Source organism: Heterocephalus glaber, unplaced genomic scaffold (genome assembly GCF_053883595.1).
Source record: "Heterocephalus glaber isolate CG9 unplaced genomic scaffold, H.glaber_assembly_v1.0 deba00001761, whole genome shotgun sequence".
Lineage (NCBI taxonomy): Eukaryota > Metazoa > Chordata > Mammalia > Rodentia > Bathyergidae > Heterocephalus > Heterocephalus glaber.
This window is the reverse complement of record NW_028258458.1, coordinates 2,543,310-2,568,681: the sequence shown is the minus strand read 5'-3', so window position 1 is coordinate 2,568,681 and position 25,372 is coordinate 2,543,310. Positions and strand designations below refer to the sequence as shown.

General features: G+C 60.5%; 3 protein-coding genes across 7 annotated transcripts; 1 reads left to right on the top strand and 2 right to left on the bottom strand.

Moving 5' to 3' along the window:
* Positions 1 to 33: 33 nt before the first annotated feature.
* Positions 34 to 11,641, bottom strand: Cope (coat protein complex I subunit epsilon). Of its 3 annotated transcripts, none has more exons than XM_004873399.4 (10): positions 11,438 to 11,641; positions 7,446 to 7,508; positions 6,267 to 6,367; positions 5,558 to 5,710; positions 3,788 to 3,841; positions 3,595 to 3,676; positions 2,582 to 2,737; positions 1,490 to 1,558; positions 271 to 345; positions 34 to 170 (listed from the first exon to the last, which is right to left on the bottom strand). In XM_004873399.4, the coding sequence occupies exons 1-10, from the start codon at positions 11,561 to 11,563 to the stop codon at positions 123 to 125; spliced, it is 927 nt and encodes a 308-aa protein (XP_004873456.2). In that variant the 5' UTR covers positions 11,564 to 11,641; the 3' UTR covers positions 34 to 122. The 3 variants fall into 3 exon arrangements, with proteins under 3 accessions (XP_004873456.2, XP_021106660.1, XP_021106661.2); XM_021251001.2 differs by lacking the exon at positions 5,558 to 5,710 and adding an exon at positions 5,445 to 5,510; XM_021251002.2 differs by lacking the exon at positions 2,582 to 2,737.
* A 225-nt stretch (positions 11,642 to 11,866) lies between these two features.
* Ddx49 (DEAD-box helicase 49) lies at positions 11,867 to 18,802 on the top strand. 2 transcript variants are annotated; one of them, XM_004873402.4, is made up of 13 exons: positions 11,867 to 12,056; positions 13,008 to 13,131; positions 13,626 to 13,711; positions 13,808 to 13,929; positions 14,161 to 14,348; positions 14,442 to 14,582; positions 15,507 to 15,582; positions 16,216 to 16,292; positions 16,461 to 16,558; positions 17,049 to 17,123; positions 18,128 to 18,216; positions 18,332 to 18,403; positions 18,478 to 18,802. In XM_004873402.4, the coding sequence occupies exons 1-13, from the start codon at positions 11,942 to 11,944 to the stop codon at positions 18,634 to 18,636; spliced, it is 1,422 nt and encodes a 473-aa protein (XP_004873459.1). In that variant the 5' UTR covers positions 11,867 to 11,941; the 3' UTR covers positions 18,637 to 18,802. The 2 variants fall into 2 exon arrangements, with proteins under 2 accessions (XP_004873459.1, XP_087058058.1); XM_087201932.1 differs by having other exon boundaries at positions 11,925 to 12,056; positions 13,079 to 13,131.
* Homer3 (homer scaffold protein 3) lies at positions 17,736 to 24,967 on the bottom strand. Of its 2 annotated transcripts, XM_013068747.3 has the most exons (10): positions 24,902 to 24,967; positions 23,285 to 23,355; positions 23,055 to 23,211; positions 22,709 to 22,840; positions 21,390 to 21,497; positions 21,073 to 21,194; positions 20,692 to 20,848; positions 20,191 to 20,301; positions 20,024 to 20,110; positions 17,736 to 19,579 (listed from the first exon to the last, which is right to left on the bottom strand). In XM_013068747.3, the coding sequence occupies exons 2-10, from the start codon at positions 23,296 to 23,298 to the stop codon at positions 19,388 to 19,390; spliced, it is 1,080 nt and encodes a 359-aa protein (XP_012924201.1). In that variant the 5' UTR covers positions 23,299 to 23,355; positions 24,902 to 24,967; the 3' UTR covers positions 17,736 to 19,387. The 2 variants fall into 2 exon arrangements, with proteins under 2 accessions (XP_012924201.1, XP_012924203.1); XM_013068749.3 differs by lacking the exon at positions 22,709 to 22,840.
* Between the last annotated feature and the right edge of the window lie 405 nt (positions 24,968 to 25,372).

Below are 25,372 nucleotides of genomic sequence, written 5' to 3'. Positions count from 1 at the left end.
CCCCACGGCACAGAGCACAGCACAACAGCGACACCAGAGCCAGACGTTTATTGGCAGTGCAGGGCACGCGTGAGGGTGAGGGCCAGGCTGGAGTGCGGGTCTGCCTGGGCGTCCCGAGGCTGTCAGGCGCTAGGCGCATACTGGAGCACCAGGCGGTCGAAGTCGTTCTCCTTCAGCAGGAAGGGACGGGGACGGGGAGGGAGGACAGGTGAGCCCCGCGCCTGCTCCACAGGCTGGGGGCTGGGGACAGGCCTGGCACACCCCTCTCACCTTGGCCTGATACTCCCTGACGAAGGGGTGTGACCTGTGGGCATCCTTCAGCTGTGACAGGTAGCGGTTTGTCACCTGTGGGGCAGTGGGCCAGGTCAGCCAGCTGTGGGACCTGCAGGCGGGGGCCGGGAGGGCCAGGGTCCCAGCCTCTCCACCCACACCAGGCTGAGGGCCAGTGGTGACCTGGGTCGGAGCCCAGCACAGGCCAGCACCCACACGGCTGGTGTCGCATCAGAGGGCGGGCGGTGGGCTGGGAGAGGGACAGTGCCCAGCTGTGTGCAGGATGGGACAGCGGGCTGGGGGCCGGGCGGTGGTTCTGAAGGGGAGGTGAGCATGGCTGCAGGACCCAGCATCTTCCACCCCACGGCCACCCCACCCTGTGCCCACGCCTCTGCTGGGCCCGTGGAACCAGCTGCCCCCTACCCCTGCCGGTGACACAGCCAGAGACCACCACAGGAACCTTCTGCAGCCAGGCCCGGTGGCACACGCTCGTCACCACAGTGCTCAGGGAGGCTGAGGCAGGAGGACTGCACATTTGCACACAGCCTGGGGAACTTAATGAGACCCTGGCTCATAATGAATAAAAAAGGGCTGGACTAACACCTGGGGGGCAGCAGAGCAGGCTCCTGGGCGCGTCTGGGAGGGCCGCAGAGTGCCAGGCACAGTCCGTGGCCCCTCCACCTCCGCACTGCCCTGTCAGCTTCCTGGTCACCATGAGCTGTAGAGCTCTGCTCCCACGACCCTCCTGCCTGGGACTGAACCCGAACCCAGGGGCCAAGTTCAACCCCTGCCCTAGAAGCTGTGGCTGCTGGGAACTGCGTCCTGGCAGGGGAAAGCTGACGCAGATGGGAAACTGTCTTTCTGCGGCACGGTCTCACTACATGGCCAGGCTAGTCTTGAGAGCATGGCGATCCTCTTGCCTCAGCCTCCCAAGGGTGCGTGCTGGGACTACAGGAGTGCGCCACCACACCCGGCCGGAATGGTAAACTTTCTAAATGCTGGGTCAAATCCATCCTTTCCAGAGCGTCTGTCTGCGAAACCAGGCAGCAAAACCAGGCTGCACAGCCCTGAGCAAACCTCATCTCCAGGCATGTGGATTCAGGACACCGAGATAAGCGACCAACGCGGTGTCTAACTGTGCCAAGGCGGCCAACGGAGACAGACCAGACAGACCATGCGGGCCGGAGACAGCCACACCCCCGCCCGTGGCACTGCCTACCTCAGGGGGCTTGCCCAGGTGCTGCGACAGGACGACCAGGTTGACCAGCGTCTCGGGGTGGCTGCTGTCCTGGAGCAGGATTTGGGGGCAGCGTCACTGACTCAGGGCCCCGAGCCCAAACCACCCACCCAGCCTGCCCTGGGGCCCACTCAAGTCTCCCCGACCGCGCCCCAGGTCACGGGACACACCCAACCCTGCCTCCCACTGACCACCCCGCCAGCTGCTCTCTGTGGACTGGTGACACAGCCCCAGGCCTGTGCCGCAGGGCACATCTGCCACAAATCCTGAGGGCCAGGATGCCCTCCAGTGCTGCTGAGTTGTCACCCGTCACCCGCCTGCTCGGGGCACTGGAGGAAGCCTGGGAGGCTCCCACCACCACGGCCTGCCCACAGGACGGGATCCTGGGGACACCGCACATGGGTGTCACCGCCGAGGGCTGTCAAGCTGGGACAGCTACCCTTTGGGACTGGGCTGACAGCTTGTTTGCTTTTTGGGGGGTGGAGTCCTGCTATGGGGTCCAGGCCAGGCCTGAACTCACTATGTAGCCTAGACTGGCCTGGAACTCGTGCCGAGCCTTCTGCCTCAGCCTCCCGAGTGCTGGGATGACACACGGCTTTGGGCGCCTCATCAGGGGCCAACCTCTCTGCCCGCTGGTATACCCAGGACGAGAGCATAGGCAGATGCCACACTGAGGCCATGCCCATGGGGACAGCGAGGGATGCTGAGGGACAGGAACAGAACCGGGACGGTCCAGGGCGCTGCAAGCTGGGACCGGGGGCCTGCTGTGGGCTGGACAGGTGGGAGTCAGCGAAGCTGCCAGCCAGGCCAGGCGACCAGCATGGGGACGGCCCAGCGAGAGGCCCCATTGTTCCTGCGCTTGAGGTGGGGCGCCAGCTGCCCTGGGTGTGGGCAGCGGGACACCAACCTGTCAGAGACCCCGGGACAGGACACAGCACCGCCCTGCAGCCCTCTGCCCTGCAGGCCCCTGCCCTGCGTGGTCCTGGTAGGTGCAGCTTCCACCCCCAGCACCTGGGCAGAACTGCGGCGCTGGCCAGCCCCATGGGTGAGGGCCAAGTCCTGCCCAGCCCCCACCTTGTCCAGCGCCTCCTGCAGCACCCCCTCCGCCGCCTCCCAGCGGCCCTGGGCCATGTGGCAGGCCGCCTGTCCCGTGAGCAGCAGCAGCGTGGCTGAGCACTTGTCCGCCAGCTCCTGGAAGATGTAGTAGGCGTCCTGCAGCTTCTCGCCACCCTGCGGGGACAGCCACATGTCACTGCTGCCCGCCTCAGACACCTTGGCCGGGCGTGCACCCATCCCTGAAAGCCGCTCCCCAGGTGCTGTTTACACTGTGGGCCCAGTGGGGCGGTGTCTGCTGCCAGGCAGCAGCCAGCCTATCCCCATGTTAGTGACACTGTGACACTTGCCAGGGGACCTGAGACCAAGATAGGCGGGGGAAAATATAAAATTAGGCCAGGCGTGATGGTGCACCCTATAGTACCAGCTACTTAGGAGGCTGAGGCAGATGGATCACTTGAGCCCAGCGCTTCAAGCCCAGCACTGCCACAAAGTGAAAATACCCAATGTGCTGGTAAACACCGAATCCCAGGACTTAGGAGACTGAGGCAGGAAAACTACCGTAAGTTTGAGCCCATACATAGTGAGTTCAAGGCAAAACTGGAATATATAGTGAAACCCCATCTCAAAAAACAAAAAATAACTAACTTTAAAATATTCAAAAAGAAAGACAACGTCCCGAAGCTCTCAGGGCTGCGTGGCTCCTCCGCATGAGGCACTGGCCCCCACAGGCAGAGACAGTGGCCACATTGGAAAGGAAAAGGACAGGGACAAAAGAGTAGCTTGAAAGGAAGCCAAGTCCCAGGAACCAGAAAGGGGCGGCTGCCAGGAGGCCGGGGCCGGGCCCGGGGCCAGGCCAGGGCACCGCACAGCGTCCGTGGGAAGAGCTGGCCGCCCCCCGGGACAGGGCACAGAGCCAGGCTCCAGCACGGGGTGTCCTGTCCCTGACAACACTGGCCTCCACAGCCCCGAGCAGCCGTTGAGGGCTGCAGAATGGGGTCAAGGACCACCCCTGCCCGCACAGTGGGGCTCACCACGGCCAGGGTGAGCCAGGCGGTAGCCAGCTGGGTGAGCGTGGCGTCCTCGTCCTGGTCCTGCATCCTCTTCAGCTCCTTCCTGAAGACACAGCAGTGCTGAGTGGCTGGGCCCCGGCCTCGGACACAGGCCCGGGCTGCGCAGAAAGGCGGGTTGCAGGATGGGAGGGAGGGAAGTGGGGGTGGGGCTCACCGGGCCAGGTCCAGGCGGTCCAGCTTCAGCAGGGTCTGCACGGTCATGGCCATGCTGCGGACAGGCGGGCGGTGTCAGCAGGGGCCACAGATGCAGGGCCTCCCTTCCAGAACATTCCTGCTCCCCCACGGCCCTGCGGCCTCCAGGACACGGCCATGCGTGCAGGCAGAGCCGGTCACTGCAGCCCTGAGGACAGGAGAGCACTTGCCCTTGTGCCTGGGCGTCCACACCAGGGCCCTGGGGCGTCCTTCCTGCCCCAGCGGCTGAGACCATGGATTACTTATGGGCCACTTGGGCCCGAGTCTCCTGCCAAGCAGGGGCCAGATCAGGCCCAGGGTCAGTGGCTGACGCCTGAGGCCTGTGCTTGCTTCTTTTCCCTCTTTTTTTGGTTTTGCTTTTTGAGACAGGGTCTCGCCGTGCAGTCCGTGCTGGCCTTGAGCTCACTGAGTCCCAAGCTGGGACTGAACTCACAGCAATCCTCCTGCCTCAGCCTTCCGGGGGCTGGGAGGACAGGTTTGTGCCACCACACCCGGCTTTCTTTTCGTTTACTTATTTCTGTATCTGCAGCATCGGGGAGTGAGTCCAGGCCTTGCACATGCTGGGCAAGTGCTCACCACCGAGCCACATCAGGGCCCCAACCCTCTGTCCCAGCTGCGGGGTCCTGGGAAGGGGAACACGCGCCCGTGTCACCATCCCGCCTCCACTGCGAGGGGCGGAGGCAGCCGCCCCGCTGTCCCCAGGAGGGCCCGGGACCCGTGCACAGCTCAGCCCACAGCAGGGAGCCCAGGGCTGCTCGAAGCCGGAAGGACAGCACCTGGAGCAGGGACAAAGGTGTTTTCTGCTCTGTGCTCAGGAACTGTGGGTTCTCAGGGCCAGCGCCCACCGCCGTGTCCCTGGAGCACCTGCCCAGCCATGGACTCGGGAATGTCCTGGCCTGACAGATACCCAGGCTGCGGGGGGCCGGTCCACGACAACGGCCTGGAGATCCCCGGAGGGGCCACACATGGCCCTGGCCATCCCTCAAGGTCCCCTCCAAAGCTCCGGTCCAAGTCCGTCTTGCTCTTTTTCGGTCTTGGTTTTGGCCGGGTAGGGCATCCTATCCCTAAACTACACCCCTTACCCTTTTTATTTTGAGGCAGGGTCTCACTATGTGGCCCAGGCTGGGCTTAAATTTACGATCTTCCTGCCTCAGCCTCCCTAGTAGCTGGATTATATGTAACAGATTAGGGAGGCAGGCCCTCTAAAAGGCAAGGAGGCTGGGTGTGGTGGCACACGCCTGTTATCCCACCATTCAGAATAGCACTCAAAAGGCTGAGGCAGGAGGGTCACCACAGGTTCCAGGCCAGCCTGGGGTACACAGTGAGACCCTGCCTCAGAAAAACCCAAGCAAACAAACAAAAAAACCAGCCAGGAGCCTGAAGCTCTTCCCTGGACGGGCTAGGCCACTTCTGTGGCGGTCAGCGGGCTCTGACAACGGCTAAGCTGGTCCCCATCCGCTCAAACTGTGACACAGCCCAAGGCTCTCGCTGATCCCGGGGTTTGCCCTGGGACTTCCAGCCTCCAGTGCCCCCAGAGACCCCTGTGTTCGCCATCCATTTCCCAGTCTGGTGACTGTCACAGCAGTGGGAAATGCACTGAGCATCCCCATGGCGCAAACCTGCAGTCCAGCTCCTGGGGTGGCTGAGGCAGGAGGATTGCTCGAGCTCGGGAGGTCAGGAGCACCCTGTAGAGCACAGAAAGAGCGGGCGCCTGGGCGAGAGTGGCACTCACCATTCCAGGCTGTCGCCCTGGTGCAGGGCGCGCAGGGCCGCGTCCAGGTTCTGGTCGTGGAAGTAGATGGATGCAGCCATGAGCAGGAAGGTGGTGTTGGCCACGTCCACGCTCCTGCTCATTTCCCGGTCCAGCTCGGCCACGATGGCATCCCTGCAAGACACGCCCGCTCAGGGCACACCCGGACCCCGCTCCCCAGGAGGCCAAGGGGCCCTGGATGCCCTGGCTCCGACCTGGTCACCTCCCACAAGCACTTCTCACAGAATCCTGAGATGGGGATCCTGAGGCAGGAGGACACACTGGCAGGGTAGGTGGGGTGTGCCCTGACCCACAGGCGGTGGCCACCTCACCAGAAGGCACGGTGCTCCTGGGTGCTGCAGCCTGATCCTGCCTCCTCCACAAAGGTGTGCAGCTTGGGACAGGACTTGATGTGGCCCTGTCCACTCCCCACGCCCGAGGGACCCACTGCAGGCTCGGTGAGGTGTCAGGCAGGCCCCACTGGCCACGCAGGGCACTAGGCAATGGCCTGACACGTCTGTGTCTCTGACTGTCCCCTGAGCACAGCAACACATGCTACTTTTGCTGGGAACAGAACCCAAGGCCTGTGTACACCAGCATGTACATGAGGCAGGGGAAATCGGTACAGGGCAGAGAGGGCCTGCCCAGGGCAGCTCACAGGCCTCAGAACCGCCCACCTGCCCAGCCTCACCTGCGGCTCTCGTTGGCCAGGTACTCAGCAAGCATGCGCACAGCCTGGAGCTCCGGGGCGGAGGACAGCCTGATCTCATCCAGCACCACGCCATACTTCCTCTGTGAGGGTTACACAGTCAGCCTCTGCCCACCCTCACCCAGGGCTCTGACTCGAGAGTCTCTCTAGTTACCCAGGGTGGCCTCAAACTTGAGACCCTCCTGCCTCAGCCTCCTGAGTAGAAACCCTGGGAAGATTTCTGTGTCCTTGGCGCAGCCACCAGCATCGTCATGGTGGGGCTCCTTGGAGAAAGCCCACTCGCCTGGCTCAGGGGCCCCTTGGCCCAGCCTTGGTGACACCCACGGCAGTACCCCAGGGGGGTCAGCAGGGGGCGACCATCATGGGCACCTGGGGACCTCGCCTGTCAGCCCTTCACCCACTGCTTGAGGGATGGTCCCTGCCCTGTCCCAACTGCCCTCCCCTGGTGCCGAGGGGACAGTGACTGTGGGCACCAGCCCGGGTCAGGGCAGCATCAGCCACCGGGGATGGGGCTGTGGCCCAAGGTCCCGTCAGCATGTGACAGCCCTGCTCCTGCTCACAGAGCCAGCCGTCCTGTCCCTGACTGCTGCCCGCCAAGTGGCTCCCATTCCTGTTGTGCAGTTTTCTCTTTTTGTTTCAGCAGTGGGGCTAAAACCCAGGGAGTGCTACGCCACTTCCCCAGCCAGGTCCATGCTATTCTGAGGCAAGGTGTGAATACAATGTCCAGGCTGGCCTCCGACTCGCCATCCTCCTGCCTCAGCCCACTGAGTAGCTGGGACTAAGGTGTGCACTGACACATCCAGCCACGCGCGCGCACACACACACGCACACACACACACACACACACACACACGACAAACATCAAGCTGGGTCTGGTGGCTTGTTCCATCATCCCAGCACGTGGGAGGCTGAAACAGGAGGCTTGTGAGCTGGAGACCAGCCTAGCCACACAGCCAGACAGACCCTACACACCAGTATCCAAACCTCCAACGGGTCCTTGGGCCTGGCTGCCAGGGCCTGGGTGGCTGCCGCCTACCTGCTGGGCCACACCACCAGCTCATGGCGGGTCAAGCCTGCAGTGGAGCCCGGCTGTCTGCCATTCCCACCCCTGGCTCAGTGGCACCTCTCTGGACACTGGCCCCTCCTGTCCGGCCCACTCACCTGCGCCAGGTATGCTCTGTAGAGGAAGACGTCTCTTTCTACTTCCTTCTCCACACTGGTCAGCTGTGGGGACACGGGCAGGTCAAGACGCAGCTTAGGCACGGGGTGGCCACAAAGCCCCTCCTGTTCCTCCTGTCCTCCTCAAAGGCCAAGGAGACCTGGCCCCAGGGGCTCAGATGGGTGTCCCTAAGTCCCAGCAGCTCTGTCCAGGTGGCTGCCACTTGGAGCACAGTCCTTTAAATACATGAGCTTTGGATGACTCTCAACTGTGAACACCATCAACGACCTCCAGCCTGGGGTCCCCAAACCACCCACAGTAAAAACAGACAAATGGGGGGCCGGGGATTTAGCTCAGTGGTTCCACCGCCTGCTTCACAAGCGCAAGGACCCGACTTTGATCCCTGGTACCAAAAAAAAAAAAACCCCACACAAATGCGGTTCTTGGCATCTTTCAGAGGACACAGTGCGACGCTGAGAAGGGCACAGGCTGGCCTCAGCTGCCCCACGTACAACGGCAGAAGGATCGCTGGCCCTGCAGGGGCCCCCATGCCCCAGGACACCTGCAGCCGGAAGTGTGAGAACAAGGACAACACGCAAAGCTGGGCCAGGACTGAGGGAGGTTCCAGGTCAGCACGGCTTCCCTTCAGTTCACGATTCAGGGATCGAATGTGAACCAAAAGCAAAGCTGTGTCCCCCAGAGGCCAGAGAATGGGAGCCTGGAATTGGATCTGACAAAAGTAAGGCAATCTTGGCACTCAGGAGGCTGAGGCAGGAAGATGGAAATTTGGGCCCAGCCTGGACAACTTCACAAGACCCTGTCTCAAAATAAAAAGTAAAAAGGGGCAGGGATATAGCTTAGTATGAAGGCCCTGGGTTCAACCCTCACTACTGCGAAAAACACACAGCGGCCGCCCCCCCGAACACAAAACAGAGGGCAGAGGCAGGTGGCAAATTACCAGGCACGGACACCCGGCTCTGCGGAAGTACACAGCACCTGCTGGCCAGGACTGGGCCACCGTGACAAGGAACGCCCCAGTGTCACCTAGAGATGAAAATCCACTGAGGTCCCACAGGGAGGGCCGCCGGCCACAGCAGGGACACGACACAGTGCGTGGGGACTTGGGCAGCCACAGGCGAGAGCGGCCCAGGGACCGCAGATGCGCGACAACAGCCGCCTTTCAGGGCTGGCGGTTCCGGGGCACCTCTCACAGGGGCCCTGCTGAGCCAGGACCTACACTTGGGGGTGTCAGGCAGCCGCCACTCATCCCCTCACCCGAGCACAGGCTCAGCTGCCAACCTGAGGCCCTGAGCGGGATCCTGACCCACCCTGGTCCCCCCAGGCCCGCCGCGCCTGTCCCGTCATTCCCTTCGGCGAGCAGCTCAGCAGTGGCCCTGCCTGGAGCAGATGCAGACCTAGTGTGCTCCCTGCCGGGGCAGGCCAGGACCACGACGCGGTCACCGCCACCACAGGCCACAGGCCCGACGCAGATGAAGTTCCCCACCAAGTCCCGGCTCCAGCCCTCAGTGAGTGTCTGCGCCACCCCACACTGCAGTCCCTTCTCTGGCCAGGCCCCCATCTGTACGCTGGCAGGTGGTGATGGGGTAGGGACTGCAGGCAAAGCCCCCCGCACTGTTCAGTGGCCAGCAGAGTCGGACCGCAGGGCTCCCTGACCCCTGGACGCTGCTGCCATCTGGTGGACACTTGGTAGGTCCATGGCACAGAAAACCTCCAGGATGACAAACGGGCAATGGACCCGCTGCCACCTTGGGGTTCCCTATCCCAGCTGCTGGGGGGGCCAGAAGATTCTGTCATCATTCCCTAAATAATATAGGAGACAACTACCTACCTAGTATTTACATTGTGTTACATATTTTACATCACCTAAAAGTGATTTCAAGACTACGAGAGGGGGCAGGGATTTAGCTCAGTGGTTTCGCTGCCTGCAGCACAAGCGCAAGGACCCGAGTTAGATCCCCGGTACCAAAAAGAAAAAAGACTACGAGAGAATGTTTGTAGATTTTATGCAAATATTATGCTTTTTTTGGTTTGTTTACCAGAGATTGAACTTAGGACCTTGTGCTTTCGAGGCAGGTGCCAGAACGACTGAGCTAAATCCCCAGCCCCTATTATGCTTTTTCTATTTGTTTATTATTTTAAGACGGGTCTCACTATGTAGTCCCGGCTGCCCTTGAACTCACTAAGTAGCCCACACTGGCCTGGAAGTCTTGGTAATCCTCCTGCCTCAGGTTCCCGAGTGCTGGGATGACAGGCGTGTGCACCACCAGGCCTGGATAAGATAAAATACGATCATGGAAATTCTGCTTCAACACATCCTAACAGCTTCCTGAAGTCTGTCTGAGGTTCTGTTTTGGCGTGTGGGTGTGTATGTGTGTGTTTTAGTGTGTGTGTAGTGCTAGGATTGGAACCCAGGACCTCACACATGCTAAACACAAGTTCTACACAGAGCTACGCCCCCTCCCTACTTTTATGCCTGGAGTACCCTGAGCTCATCCCTGCCCCTGCACCTCATGAGAGAACTTACAAGGTTCCCTTTCTCACACTGCAGGGTCAAGTTCAAAGGCACTGTCACAGGGGCCTGGCCTGATCCACATGAAGCAGGGCGGTCTTATCTCTGCCTCAGTACTTTGTGTGCCCCTCCATCCACGGTGCCCATCTCAGGTTGTAATTATATATTCTCTCCCCTCTTTACTTGTTTACCACCTTTCTTTTCACTTTTATTTTTTAGGTGCTGAAGTGGAACGCAAGGCCTCACACATTCGGGGCAAGCGCTCACCACTGAGCTGCACCCCCAGCCCTACAGCAGGCAAAGACCCTGCTGCACACGTTTGTGCCCTCATGCATTCTCCAACAGCTCAGGCTCAGGTAACAGTAACAAGCTGGGCACTGCGGCCCACACCTGTAATCTCAGCTACTTGGGAGGCTGAAGCAGGAAGATCACAAGTCCCAGACCAGCCTGGGCAACTCAGGGAGGCCCTGACTCAAAATGAAAGCTAAAGGGCTGGGGATTTAGCTCAGTGGCACCGCACCTGCCTTACAATTGCAAGGTCCTGAGTTCTATCCCGGGTACCTCAAAAAACAACAACAAAAAAAGCACCGGGGCTGTGGTGAGGGGGAGAGTGACAACACCCACACCCCCAAGGGATCCTGCAAGATACATCCCCGCTGCTCCTCCTTTAGACATCACCCCTTTCCTGCGTGGCCCTGCCAAGCTGGACTGTTTTCCAGCCCTCGAATAGCCAAGCAGTGTTACCACAGCATTCTCTTGTTATTTCCCGACTTCTTTATTTTTTTGCTCACAATTTGTCTTTGTTGCTAAGTTAGCATTCTAAGAGAGCTGGGATTTTGTCTATTTCGTCTCTTTTCGAGCCCAGCAGAAAGTGTCTGGTCCATACAAATCTCAGTTAAAATGAATGAATGAGTGGGCTTTGGGAGAAATAACCACAATAGTACAGAACAGTAACACCAGGAAAGCCATTACTCAAACTGAAAACTTGAGTGTTTTCACCAAAAACTCACCAAAAGATAAAGTTAAGCAAACGTCCCTGTCATATGGGTGCTGAGGTTAGGGCGGGATAAATAATCAAAATCACTGTTAGCCAGGGCGGTGGCGCCCACCGTAATTCCCAGTTACGTGGGAGGCTGAGGCAGGAGGATCACTTCGACCCAGGACTTCAAGGCCAGCCTCGGCAACACTGCGAGGTCTCATTTGAAAATAAAAATTTTAAGTTATTATGGTGACATAAATATATCCCTTACTCAAATGCCGTCCAGGACGCCCAGTGAGCAATTCTATCAGTAAAACAAAACCAAAAAAGCTACTCCTTTGCGTTTTGTCTCGAGAGAGTGATTATTCCTCACTGACGCTGAAGAGCGTGGTGAAGTGGACGCGAGAAGAGGAACAGGTTTTAGAAGCTGAGAGGAACAGCAGCCCCGCCACCAGGAAGCCTCTCCCGCCCCGGCGCGCCCGCACCTTCACCCGCTGCGCCTCGTTGATACACTGCTGGTAGCTGCCGATGTAGAAGGCGTTCTTCACGTCGAACAACTCGTCCACCTCCCCGGAGTTCCCGGGGGCCGGACCCGGGGCTGGAGGTGCCATGTCGCTGTCGCCTTACTCGCTACTCTTCCGGACAGACACGTCGGCCGGAAGTAGAGGCCCCACCACAGAGCACTATGGGAAGTGTAGTTTACCCATTTCTCGTTTCATTGAATGAGCCAATGGGAGGCTCTTATGAGTAAGGGGACGGGAGACGCAAGCGCGTCTCGCAAAGCACCGCGGGAATTATAGTTTCATTTGGTCCTGCAAGCGTGTGGAATTCGGGGAAATATGAAGAGATGCGGTCAAAGCTGCGATTGGTCAAGTGAGCTGAAGTGGGTGGAACCACACAGGAAGCGGATCCAATAAACGGGAACTAAAGAACGTCATAGATATGCGCCGGAAGCACCGCTCACAAGGGCCTAAGGACTCCTCGAGAAAATGGCAGGCTTCGCGGAGCTCGGACTATCGTCGTGGCTAGTGGAACAATGTCGGCAGCTCGGCTTGAAACAGCCCACGCCTGTGCAGCTCGGCTGCATTCCAGCCATTCTGGAAGGTAAGTGTGGAGCAGAAGTTTCCCCCAGAAGCGTCTTCGCTCTTTTCGCCTCCTTTCCCTCCGCGTAGTCGTTGTCCAGGCAGGTCTCACGAGGCGACGGGCAGCCTCGGGTATCACGGTCGAGCCCGGGCTGCTGAGGCCGATTGAGCAGTATTGGCATTTAGTTCGTAGGACTGACTCGCCATGTGTACGCTCTCAAGTGATATTTCCGAAATTTTCTTAGACTCTGAATTCTAGAAGGGTTTGATGAACGACTAGTCGATAGTACTGTGAAAAATCGGCAGAACTGGTCGCTTCGCAAATAGAAACGGAGGCTGTCAGAGTTGCTGGTAATTCCAGGATTCCATTTGTGGTCCTATGACTGCTCTTCTCCTTGCTCTCCTGGCCCTAGTAAGTTTTGCCCCTAAAGAGACGCCCCCAGGAAACCTAGGATGTGACAAGTTGAGGAACAAAGTCACCAAAGAGGAACTGATCAACAGGGAATATAGGGTGCAGATTAAAGTGAGGGGAATTCCGGGTCCCCCAAGTTCAAATGCTCTCAGAAAGCAGGTGGTGCTGACCAACGTCTGGGGCCAGCTGCATGTAAGTTCCACTAGAGCTGCTGCTCATCGGCCGTGTGTCTTGGGTGACCCTCTCAGCCTCAGTTTCCCCTTTTACCAAATGAGAATAATAACAGCTTCTTTCTCCTTGCTAGAATTTGTCAGCTGCCCCCAGTGGAAAGCTGTCAGTGCCAGAACAGAAAAGGTGTAGGCTGGGGCTGGGTACAGAGCAGCTGTAAACGTTGGCTGTCATGGGCTTCGGCTCGTTGATAGAGCACTTACCCAGCACACATGAGGTCCTGGCTGGATCCCCAGCACCAGTCAATCAGTCACCGTTGGCTGTGGGACACTGTGCCCATGGGACTGGCTGCCTGTGCCTAGTGTGTGTTGGATGGCTTTGCCCTCTGCGCAGGTCGGGATTGCTTGGGCTGTGCCAAGACAGGCAGTGGCAAGACAGCAGCATTTGTCCTCCCCATCCTGCAGAAGCTGTCGGAGGATCCCTATGGCATCTTCTGCCTGGTCCTTACACCCACCAGGTGAGCTCCTCGTCCTCCACTAGGGGTGAATTAACCGGCTGTGGGGTTTTTATAAAATAAGTTTTATTTTATCCCATTCCCCCTTTCAAGCCCCCTCCCCTCCCTATGTACAAAAGCTTTGTTTCCATTTTTTCTTTCTATTTTCACTTTTTTACTTGAATCAGCTGTGTTCTTGCAGGCATGAAGCAGAAAGTGCTCAGGCCAAGTGCTGGCAGACTGGAGCTCCCAGCAGGCTCCCACCCGGGAAACTGAAAGACATTCTAGCCAGAGGGATCTGTGTGCAAAGCATCAGAAAGGCGGGGCCCAGAAAGGGTTTGGGGGGCCTGGCGTGGTACAGCCAGCTTGAGCAGGACCTTGATTCCAGGTGGAGGGTTAGCACTGAACCTGTGGCTGTGCACGAGAGGACAGAGGGGCAGCTGGGGCTCAGGGAGGAGCCCCGGGATAGAGTTGGGTCAGGGAGGCAGGCAGAACACTGCGCTTCCCACCACCTACAGGGAGCTGGCCTACCAGATCGCAGAGCAGTTCCGAGTGCTGGGAAAGCCGCTGGGCCTGAAAGACTGCATCATCGTCGGTGGCATGGGTACGAGGTCTGGGGGTAGCTGGGTGGGCCCTGGGCGTGGGACCCCCGCAGCCTCAGAGGCCCCAGCCAGCTTCCTCTCCCGCCCTCCTCCCCCAGACATGGTGGCCCAGGCCCTGGAGCTCTCCCGGAAACCACATGTGGTGATCGCCACGCCGGGGCGCCTGGCGGACCACCTCCGCAGCTCTAACACATTCCACATCAAGAAGATCCACTTCCTGGTGAGCTGGTGGCCCTCAGGCACGGGATGGGGCCCTGGGGCGCCCCGTCATCCATTCTGGAACCATGGGTCCCCCAGATTGTCCGTCAAGGAGCTAGAAATAGTGACAAGGGCAGTTCAGGGACCAACAAGAAAGAAGCCAGTCCCAGTAAAGATGGTGGGGCAGAGCCTTGGTAGGGAGTGAGGCTGGGGCATGCAGGGTTCTCCTAGCCTCGCCCTGTCCCCACCACAGGTGATGGATGAGGCAGACCGGCTGCTGGAGCAGGGCTGCACCGACTTCACGGCCGACCTGGAAACCATCCTGGCAGCTGTGCCAGCACACAGGCAGACACTGCTGTTCAGCGCCACACTCACTGACACGCTCCGGGAGCTGCAGGGCCTGGCCACAAACCAGCCCTTCTTCTGGGCGGCGCAGGCTCCGTGAGTCCTCTGGCGTCGGCAGGGCAGGCCAGGGCAGGGTGGTGGCTGTGGGTGACTGGAGGGGGGAACTGAGGCCTGCCCCCACTTGCCCAGGGTGAGCACCGTGGAGCAGCTGGACCAGCGCTACCTGCTGGTCCCCGAGAAGGTCAAGGACGCCTACTTGGTGCACCTGGTGCAGAGCTTCCAGGACGAGCACGAGGACTGGTCCATCATCATCTTCACCAACACATGCAAGTGAGCACTGGCCTCTGCCTGGCACACCGCCCTGCTCGGATGGGCCAGGAAACCACTACTGCACCTGTTGCCACCGTCGCTTCACTAGTCTGGGTTCACCTCCGGGCCCTTGGCTGGGAAATGTGACAATCCACTGAGGCTGGCCCTGTGCCTCGGCCCCAGGTCAGGGACCCCTCCTCTGAGCTGCGGGGGGAGCTCTGGGTAGAAGAGTGGAGGTCAGGCCAGTCCAGAGGCGTGGCTCCCTGACAGACTAGTTGAATGCAGAGGCTTCGGGCATGGTGGGGTCCAGCAGCTCACTGCTGCTAGTGGCCTTTTGGGGTGCGGGGGGTGCTGAGCACTGAGTCCACGGCTTCCTGCATGCAAAGTGTGGCCTCTGCTGCTGAGCTGTACCCTGCCCCGGAACCAGTTTTGTTTTGGGATTTTGTGTACTGGGGATGGAACCCAGGGCCTCACACGAGCTAGGCAAGGGCTCTCTCTACCCCTGTGCCACACCCCGGGGGCTCTTTGTGCTTCAGTGTGAGGGAGGGAGCGGCAGAGGACAGAGGACAGCAGGACTGCTGCTGCCTGCATTTCTTCTCATTCCTTTTTGTTTGGGGTGTTTGAGGCAAGGTCTCATTATGTAGTCCAGGCTGGCCTCAAACTTGCAAGGATTCTCCTGCCTCAGCTTCCTGAGTGCTGGGATTACAGGTGTGCGCCCCCACGCCTTGGACCCCTTCTCTCTTTTTTTTTTTTTTTTTCCGGTACCAGGGATTGAACTCAGGTCCTTGAGCTTGTTGGGCAGGTGACGGGCACCACCGAGCTTAATCCCTGGCCCACCCTGTCTCATTTCTAAACTGCACAAGCGCCCCCCCCCCCACGCTTGGTGTCTCAGGGGCAGGTGGGGCAGGAGGGCTCAGTGGTCACCTGTCACCTCTGTCCCTCCAGGACCTGCCAGATCCTGTGTATGATGCTCCGCAGGTTCAACTTCCCCACAGTGGCGCTGCACTCCATGATGAAGCAGGTGAGGGCCCTGAGGCACCTGCCCTCGGGGCCTTGGCGCAGACCCAGCGTCTGTCTGGGGCCGTGTGGCTTTGTTTTGACTTTGGGCTCTTTGGAACAGGGTTTCAGGCTGGGCTGGAGGGTGTGATCCTCCTGCCTTGGTCACCCAGGGTGCTGTGATCAGAGCAGGTGCTGGTCTCTAGGTCCCTGCCGAGCCTGTCGCCCTCCCATCCTTCGCTCTCCAGGCCCTGTGCTTCACTGGACTAAGCTGTGGGCCAGGGGCTGTCGTGGTCTTAGAGGTCACTTTCCCATCACTGGGACAGGACACCCGACACCCACGGTGTAGAGGGAGAGAGGTTTATTTTGGCTCACAGCTTAGGGGACGTAGTCCCTGGGCAGTCAGCTCAGCATAGGGTCCTGAGCGGGGACCTGCTCGCCCCGTGGTGCCCAGGAAATGGAGAAAGGAGGAGCAGGACAGAAGTGCCCGATGTTCATGGCCCCGATGGCCCTGACATCCGGGCGCCAGCTCCCTGCAACACACTGAGCTGTCAATGAACCCTCCTGGGTAGAGTGCCCTGCTCCCGCCCCCTCCCCGCCCATGTGGCTCTGGGGACACTTCACATCTAAACCCTGACACCCTCCCGGCCCGGCACAGAAAGAGCGCTTTGCTGCCCTGGCCAAGTTCAAGTCCAGCATCTACCGGATCCTGATTGCAACGGACGTGGCCTCACGGTGAGTGCCCCAGGCCAGGCTCTGTCCCCTGTGGCCACCAAGGCCCCGAAGATGGGTTAGACAGGGAGGTGGCACTTGGGGACAGGTCAGCCAGCCCGCACAGCACTGCTGAGTCGTCCCAGGGGAGGCTCAGCCTCAGTTTCCCCACTGAGCAGCCTCTGTCTGCAGGGGCCTGGACATCCCCACGGTGCAGGTGGTCATCAACCACAACACCCCTGGGCTCCCCAAGATCTACATCCACCGGGTCGGCCGCACAGCCCGTGCAGGTGAGCCATGTGGCTTCGGCACCTGGGCCAGCGCTGGCAGACTCCCCCCTTCCGAGCAAGGGAGGCAGTGAGCGCTTGCCCACCACAGCCAGTCCCCAGAGCAGTAAAGCCCAAGGTGGGCGCCGCTGGGCCACACCCAGCCCTTGGATCCTTACCACCTCATGGGCCCCCAGCCTTGTCACCCGAGGGGTCCCAAGCCATGGTGACTGTCATAGAGATGTGGGGCAGAGAAACTAGGTACAGAGATCCAGGCTGAGGCCCCTCTGCTCTTGTCTGATGTCACTCAGCCTCGGCTTCCTGGCAGCCAAGCCGAAAAGGGAAAGCAGCCATGTGATACACACGCATGTGTACGGCAAGCTGGCCGGAGAGTTGCCTCACCCCAGTGGCCCATAGCACCCGGCACAGAGCCCCCGTCCACATGGTCCAGCCATGGGTCCCTTGTCCTTGAGCCCCAGGTCCCATAACCATGATGTATCCCTGTGTCCCACAGGGCGGCAGGGCCAGGCCATCACCCTGGTGACGCAGTACGACATCCACCTGGTGCACGCCATTGAGGAGCAGATCAGTGAGTGGGCTGGGTGGGCAGTACCCTCGGGGCCACCACACATGTCTCTGGCCCAGTTATGGATCCAGGACCTCCCCATGGGGCCACGTCTCCCAGGAGGGACTCGGTCCCCAAGACCATGCGGCATGATGACGGGCTGGGACATGGGTGGAAACTGCCACCGCTTTTTGGTTTATTTTTTGGAAAGAAGTGATCTTGCTACCTTCCCCAGGTCAGCTGTAACCTCAAGGCTTAAGCAGTCCTCCTGCCTCAGCCTCCCAAGTAACAGGGACTGCGGGTCCATAGCACTGTGCCTGGCTTTGATTTTAAAGATCATCAGTGCCAAGAAATGGAACAGTTGGCCCTTGGTTTCCACAGGGAGTGGGTTCAGAGACACTGTGTGGACACCGCAGTCTAGATGCGAGAGTCCTGTCTATGAAATGGGGTGTCCCACACGGGCTTCCGGGTGCTGATGGGGTGGGGGCATGGGGTGAGGCGCTTTCCTGTGATATCCTTGGGGAGGACGAGAGGAAGTAGCCGGGTGTGGCTCAGTGGTAGGTGCTTGCCTGGTGTGCTTACAGCACTGGGCTCTATCCCCAGCACTGCCAAAAAGAGAAGAGAACACCTGTATAGTACGGATGCAACTTGGGGTTGGTTGGTTGGTTTAATATTTTCAGTCCATGAGTGGTAGAATCCGCAGGTGCAGAAGCCCTGATAGGAAAGCCCAAGTGCATTCTCAGTCCAGTGCAGTTTTCCTAACCCTCCAGATAAAAAGGAAGCCAGGTGAGGTGGTGCCCATCTGTGATCCCAGCTGTCTAGGAAGCTGAGGCAGGGGGATTGCAAATTCAACCCCAGCCCGGGCAACTTAGCAAGAACGTGTCCTAAAATAAAAAGGGCTAGGGATGGAGGACGCCGTGAAGGCCCTGGGTTCCATCCCTGGTACCCCAGCCCATAGCTGGTGCGACCCCGGGTCTTGCACGCCCACCTCGGGGCACTCAGCACGTGTCCCCACCCTGACCCCACAGAGAAGCAGCTGGAGGAGTTCTCGGTGAAGGAGGCCGAGGTGCTGCAGATCCTCACGCAGGTCAACGTGGTCCGCAGGGAGTGCGAGATCGTGAGTGCTGGCCGGGGAGGGGGCGCTGCACCGGGCCGAAGGGCTGCACGGTGCCCTGGAAGCTGGCCCACGACGGGCTGTGACTGGCTGTGACCAGCTGGTCCCTGTGCCCTAGAAACTGGAGGCAGCCCACTTCGATGAGAAGAAGGAGATCAACAAGCGGAAGCAGCTCATCCTGGAGGGAAAGGTGAGCACTGGCCGGGGTGGGCGGCGTGGTCCCGGGGCAGAGGATTTCCGCTCAGCGCCCCACCCGCCCCACAGGACCCTGACCTGCAGGCCAGGCGCAGGGCCGAGCTGGCCAAGATCAAGCAGAGAAACCGGTGCTTCAAGGAGAAGGTGGGGCAGGTGCTGCAGCGGCGCCAGAAAGCGAGCAGGGCTGGCTGTGGGGGGCAGCCACCCCGGACCCCGAAACCCAACTAGGACGCAGCCTGGGCATCCCCTGTGGGACCCGTGGACAGACACTGTACAGCCTGACGGGCAGAGGACAGCTCGCTCTGAGGGTGGTGTGGGCCCGGGACAGTGCCGAGAGGGCTGCTCAATAAACGGGTCTTCCACTCGCTGCCGCAGACTCGGGGGCGGGCCAGGACAGATGGCTGTGGCTGTGCTTTTTAGGACCCCCAAAATCTCGTCCCCCATGCCCGTCACAGAGGCCTGAAGCTTTGTAGACACTGCCAGCCTGAATGGCAGTGCTGGCCACTCCAGCCCCGAGGCCTTGGGGTTCAGCCCCTCCTCAGGTCCTCAACTTCCCCATCCAGACAGGGCTTGCAGCCGCACTGTTCTCCAGCTGTGAGGTTGGGTTGCTGCTGGCCCAGGCCAGTGAGCTTGGCTGGATGCTGGGAGCTTCCCTGCTGGCCTATAGCCCGGGGCGGGGGGGGGGGTTCTGTCAGGCTGAGGCAGGATCACGGCAAGTTCGAGGCCAGCCTGGACTGCATACTGAGAAGCCATCTTAAAAAACAAAAAAAAGGCAGAAAAGGGGCGTCGACAGTTCAGGCGCCACACCACACATACAGCCAGGCTTAAGAAATGTAATATGGGCGCGGCAGGCACCCGGGATCCTAGAGTCTACAGAGAAGCTGAGCACGGGCCAGCTGGGTTGGTCCTGTCACCACGGCCAGCAGGGCCCATTCCTGCAGGACCAGCCCGGAGGGCCCTGCTCGGGCCTGGCACTGGCTCAGGGTGAGGCCTCTGCCAGCCGGGCTAGCCCTTCACGCAGCTCACTGAGTTCGAAGAGCCGCACATCCAACAGCTGCGCTGCCCGGCCCACCTCGGCCCGAGCTCGCTCCCGCTCTGCCCGCACCTCCTCCAGGCTGCGCTCGGTGGCCCGAAGCTGGTGCTCCAGCTCCGTGTTCCGCACTTCCAGGTCCTTTGGGAGGAGGGGTGAGATGAGGCACAGGGTCATCGGCCCCGCCTGGGGTCATCAGCAGCCAAGGGCCACCCATGAGGCCCCCCATCCTCTGCTCAGAGCCTCCTGGGACTCTGGGCGGGCTGGGAGAAAATGCTCACCTCCCCCAGAGGGCTGCCCTGGCTGCCTCTTGCTCAGCCTCCCAGCAGCTCCTTAAGCCTTGCTCTTCCTACCCCAGGGACTTTGCACATGCTGCACCCACTGCCCGGGAGACCACAGGGAGCGCGCGCGCACGCACGCACGCCCACACACACCCATTCTCCTAAGTCACAAAATTTCCATCCTGCCTCAGACTCCCAGAGTGCTGGGCTGCCAGGCCCAGCTTGGATCCCCTGTACAGATGAAGACTGAGCACAGGGTGGCAGATCCCATCTGTCCCACCCCCTACCCTTCAACCACACCCACCTGCACCTTCTGCTCCGTCTCCTCGAGCTCAGCGGCATCCAGGGCCTCCCGGGGTCCCCCAGTCAGGTTCTTCAATGTCTGGATCTCCTAGGGCAGGAGGAGGTTGTTGGGGTCCTGCTCCCCTGGGGGGCAGCGAGGGAAGGCAGGCCTGGCCACACACGTCTCACCTGGTCCTTGGTCCTCACCAGCGCCTCCAGCTTCTCCAGCGGTGGGCCAGGTGCCTCCTTCTCCACAGCAGGGGCCGGCTCTGCAGCCACCTGTGCCTCCAGCTCTGCTACCTGCACCCACAGGACACTAAGCCCGACCTGGCCTGCGAGGCCCAGACCCTCAACCTCCTGGCTGGGCTCCCCCCTTATCGGGCAGCTCAAAATTGTCCTTTTTTCCCCTGAGCTGCAACTCCAGTCCTTTTTTATTTTTTGAAATAACGATCTCATTAAATTGCCCAGGCTGGGCAAACTTGGGATCCTCCTGCCTCAGCCTCCCAGAGGGGTGGGATGACAGGCATGCGCCACCACGCCCAGCTGCAACTCAGAACTTAAGGGCATGATGACCCTCAGAAGAGAGCAGCTGAGCTCAGGTGACCTGACCACAGGGCAGGTGGGACCCTGAGACCCAGCTCCACAGGCGCCTCGGCCGGCCAGGCTCTCAAGGTGGAAGGAGGCCCTCACCCGCTGCCGAAGTCTTTCAGCCTCTGCACGCTGGGCCTCCACCTGCTGCCGCCACTGGGTGGCCGCGGCGTTAGCCTCTCGCAGGGCGTCCGCCAGTTTATTGTTGCTGTCCTGCAGTGCGAAGAACTCCGCCTCCCACTGCACCTCGCCCACCGAGCTGCGGAGAGGCGGGAGACCTTGGAGGCACAGTAACGCTGGGGGCGGAGCTGTGTCGGGCGGTGGGCGGGGCAAACGCGGCTAGGTGGTGCCTGGGCTGGGGGGGGGGCTGGACAGGGGCGGGGCAATAGTGTTGCGGGCGGGGCCAAAGAGCGTGGCGGCCCCTGGAAGGCTCCGAAGACCCACGGCGCGGGCTTCGGCCCCGCCCCCCGCCCCACCCCTCACCCCTCGGACAGCATCTTCTTAAGCCGCTCGCGCTCGGTGGGGCCGGGGACGTCGGCGCTCTGGCTGCGGAACAGCTTCTCTTCTCCCGGGCCGTTGGCGCTGACCAGGGGGCTCGGGGGCACCTGCGGGTGGAAGCAGGACCGGGCACGGGTCAGAAGGTCCCGTGAGGCCTGGGCTGAGGTCACCCGGGCGTGACCCAGGTCAGAGGTGACCTGGGGCTGGAGGGTGTCCCTGCCGAGGGTGCCGATTCGGCCGTCTGTAAGCGTTTCGTCCTGGACAGCGGCACAGCGCCCGGGCCCCGCCATCAGGGTGCTGACCTGGTGGGACATGAGCCCCAGGGCTGGGCTGCTGAGCTCCCCTCCATCCTGAGATTTCTCGCGGGCCAACCGCGCCGCCTCCTTGACTTCCTGGAACTTCTCAGCAAACTGTAGGTACCGAGGGGCCAGCAGGCAGTCAACAAACCCTGCGGCCCCTCTCAGCCCCACCAGGTCCCCCACCCGGGCCCTGCCCGGTCAGCTGGGAAGGGACTCTGGGAACTGTGCACAACTGTGAGTCACAAACCGGAGTGGGGAGAATGGTGTCCCACGGGCAGCGTGGGTACAGAGTGGGCGGGTGGGACATTCACAGAGGTGGCCTTAAATACAGTGGTGGTGCACTTCCATAATCCCAGCACTCTGGGAGGCTAAGGCAGGAGGATCACAAGTTCAAGTACAGCCTGGGCAAGTTGGTGAGACCCTGTCTCAAAAATTTAAAAAGGAGGGCCGAGGATTTAGCTCAGTGGTTCCACCATCTGCCTTGCAAGCCCAAGGTCCCGAGTTCAGTTCCCCGTACCAAAAAGAAATTTTAAAAGGGGGCCTGGGGATGTAGCTCAGTGCAAAGGCCCTGGGTTCAATCCCCAGAACCTCAAAAAGAACCACAAAACCAAACAAATTCTAACAGGCATATACCACTCGATTTGTACAAAGGCAGTGTAACTCACTGAAGGAAAATGATCTTTTTAAAACAACAACCCCAAGGGTTTGATCCCCAGCACTAGAAAACAAGCAAACAACAACAACAAAAATGGCCCCAAAGCAACTCGGTAGTCATACTGGGTAAAAAAAAATGAACCTCAAGCCCTACCCTGCACCACCCACAGAAATTAATTCAAGACCTAACGTTGAAGGGAAAATTATAAAGCTTCTAGAATAAAACAGAGGACAGAATCTTTGCAGAACGGAAGCACTAATCATCAAAAGAAACAATGGATGCAGACTTCTTTCCGGCACTGGGGATGGAACCCAGGGACACACACACACACACGCACATACACACACGCACGCACACACGCACACGAGGCACGCGCTCAACACTGAGCTGCCTCCCTAACCAGCCCTTTTTATACATTTTCCTTGAAGACAGCACCTTGCTAAACTGCCCAAGCTGGCCTCGAACTTGGGATCCTCCTGCCTCAACCTCCTGAGTAGCCAGGATTACAGGCGTGCACCACCATGCCAGGCTCAGGCGATTTCAAAGTGGACAGCAGAGGGTGGAGACTAGGGGTGACAGGAAGTAGGAGTGGCTGGCAAAAGCAGAGCTGCAAGGGCTCCTGGCTCAGTGGGGTCCCTGTGCCTCCCTCCTTCCTCCCAGCCCCCACCTGGGTCAGATGCTGTTCAGAAGCGAAGCCAAGGCCATAGACGGTGTTGGCTCGGCTGTCTGCCCATTGCCCGAACTTCTGGGAGGTTTTGGTGAAGGTCATGTTGGGGGTGACAGTACTGTTGATGATGGCCTGGGGCAGAGGGCAAAGTTCAAGGTCAGTGGCCAGATGGGACTGAACACGAGACCCGGATGCCTGAGGACCAGCACCTTTGGTTGGGGGCTCTGAGGCCCCTGCTCCAGTCACTTCAGGAGCTCAGAGAGACTCAAGGTTTCCTGGTCGCCAGGGCACTGGGGAGGCCTAAAACTGTCACCCGGACCCCCACCCCACCTGGACCAGCCCACACCTTGGCACCCCCAATGCTGATGATGCGGTAGACGTTGCGGGTGGCATCGTAGAAATAGGAGACGGTGAGGGCGTGCTTGCCCGCAGGGATCCAGTTCCTCTTGGTGGCCGGGTCGATCTGGAACACGTGTGCCCGTGTGCTGAAGATTGGCTGCTCCCTGCAGGGGACTGGGTGTCAGGGGCAGCACCCCAGCCTCAGGGCCACGCGCTGCCGGATGGCTGGGAGCTCACCTGGCTGTGGACATTGGTCAGGCTGGGCTGGGTGGCTGGACCGAGGGTGGCGAGAGCAGCGGGTCTGGGCCCTGGGGAGAGAGTGTCCCTATGAGGCCCCTGGGCCAGCTACACCATCCCCAGGGCTTCAATCAGAAAGGCAGTCAGTGTAAATCACTGGGAGCGAGCCCCCCCCCAATCCGGAGGAGGCACCCACGGCACCCCAAGGGAAGCACCTCTAGGCTCACCCTGGGCCCGGAGGCCAACTCTAGAATATTCATGGGGCTGGGGGTGCAGCTTGTCTAGCATGCACAAAGCCCTGGGTTCCATCCCCAGCACCAAAAAAACAAAATAATAATAATAATAATAATAATAATAATAATAATAATAATAATAATTTTAAAAAGCCTGGCATTGCCAAATGCCTGCTGGGAGACCCCTCAGCACCCCTCCTCTGGCAGAACTACACCTCGGAATTAGAATCCAAATCCGCAGGGAGCTCCCAGCCTTGTTAAAAAGACAAGATATAGGCTAATGCTGCCTGTAGTCCCAGCTCCTGGGGAGGCTGAGGCAGCAGGATGATCGCTGAGCCCAGGAGCTCAAGACTATCTGGGGCCACATAGACCCCAGCTCCAAAAATTAAAGTAAAAAATTAAAGACATGATGTAGCTGCACTGTCGATCCTGGTGCCCACGTGAGGGGCAGAGCAGAACCCAGGATTAAAACACTGCTCCCTGACCTCCCTGGGGGTCCTGCTAAGCCACCATCCCAAGAAGCCAGCAAAGCTGCTGCTAGACTTGCTTCCTTATGCAACCTCTGCGCCCTCAAATCTGCATCCAAGGGACCGGCAAAGGACCCAGGAAGAGCTTGGAGAAGGGGGGCTCCCAGCGGGCAGCAGCGGGTCAGAGGGGCCCCCCATCCTATCCTTGGCAGCTGCTGCCCGGGTCACAGGGTCTGGAACTCGATCCCGGGGTAGGGACGCGTCCTGCGCCTGGCTGGGATTGGGGGTGCGGGGATCCCCGGAACCCAGGCCCTTCCGGTGGAGCCACTCTTGCCAGGACTCGCAGCAGCGCCGGGAAAGTTACTCACCAACTCGGCGAGTCACGCGCGGCGGAGGGCGTGGGGCTGGGGTGCGACACTCCGAGTGGCCGGGACCTAGGCGCTCCAGCCAGGGCCCCGAGCTCCACGAGGGGTGCGCCCCCCGCCGCGGCCCGAGGGCGCCGCGTGCCACAACTTCAGGATGAGCCGCCCGACTCTTCAACTTCCCGTATCCCGCGCCTCCGCCCAACCCCGGGGCCGGGACTTCGGGGTCCTCCCCACTCTGCTCCTCAACCCCAGCTCTGGAACTTCGGGGACCCTGTCCTTCAACGGCGGAACTTTGGACATATCGGCCCTGATCCCCACCCCGACCCCCCATCCTCCAGACCTCCGTCTGGAATTTCGGGGGCCCCCACACCCCGAATCCAGAACGTCAGGGACACCCCCCTCCCCCGGCAGCTTTCGCCCACGCCCGGTCTGGAATGTGGGGACCTCGCGCGCCGCCTCCTCCCAGACCAGGACTCCGGGACTTGGGGACCCCGCGAGGCGAGCGCCGAACTTCGGGGGGCCCAGCTCCGCCCGGCGCGCTCGGCCGCTCACCCTGCGCTCCGTGCGGCCCCACCGCTGCTCCGCGCCGCCGCTGCTCCCCGCGCCTTTGTCTGCGCCGCCGCCGCCGCCTCCTCCGGTCCCATCGCGGCGACCGTCCCGACGCGCGCCCGCCCCGCCTCCCGGGCCCGAGCGCCGCCACGCGCCCCCTGCCGGCCGCGGGGGAGGGGAGGGGAGGGGGTCATCGAGCGGTGGGGGGAGGGACGGGGCAGGAGTGGGGGAGGGAAGCTGGGGCACGGGTGGGGACGGAGCACAGGGTGGACGTCCGGAATGACAGAGACCCAGAGGCCGGGGCGACACAGGAAGCAGATGGACAAACAGCTGGACACGCGCATGCCTTGGCGGCCCCAGCCCTGACCCTTGGGTCGCGGTCTCCGCCCTCCCTGCCTGCGACGGTGACCGGAGGGTCACCGTGCGGAGGGTCAGGTTCTCGGTCGGCACCAGCCGGGGTCAGAGGTCTGCGCG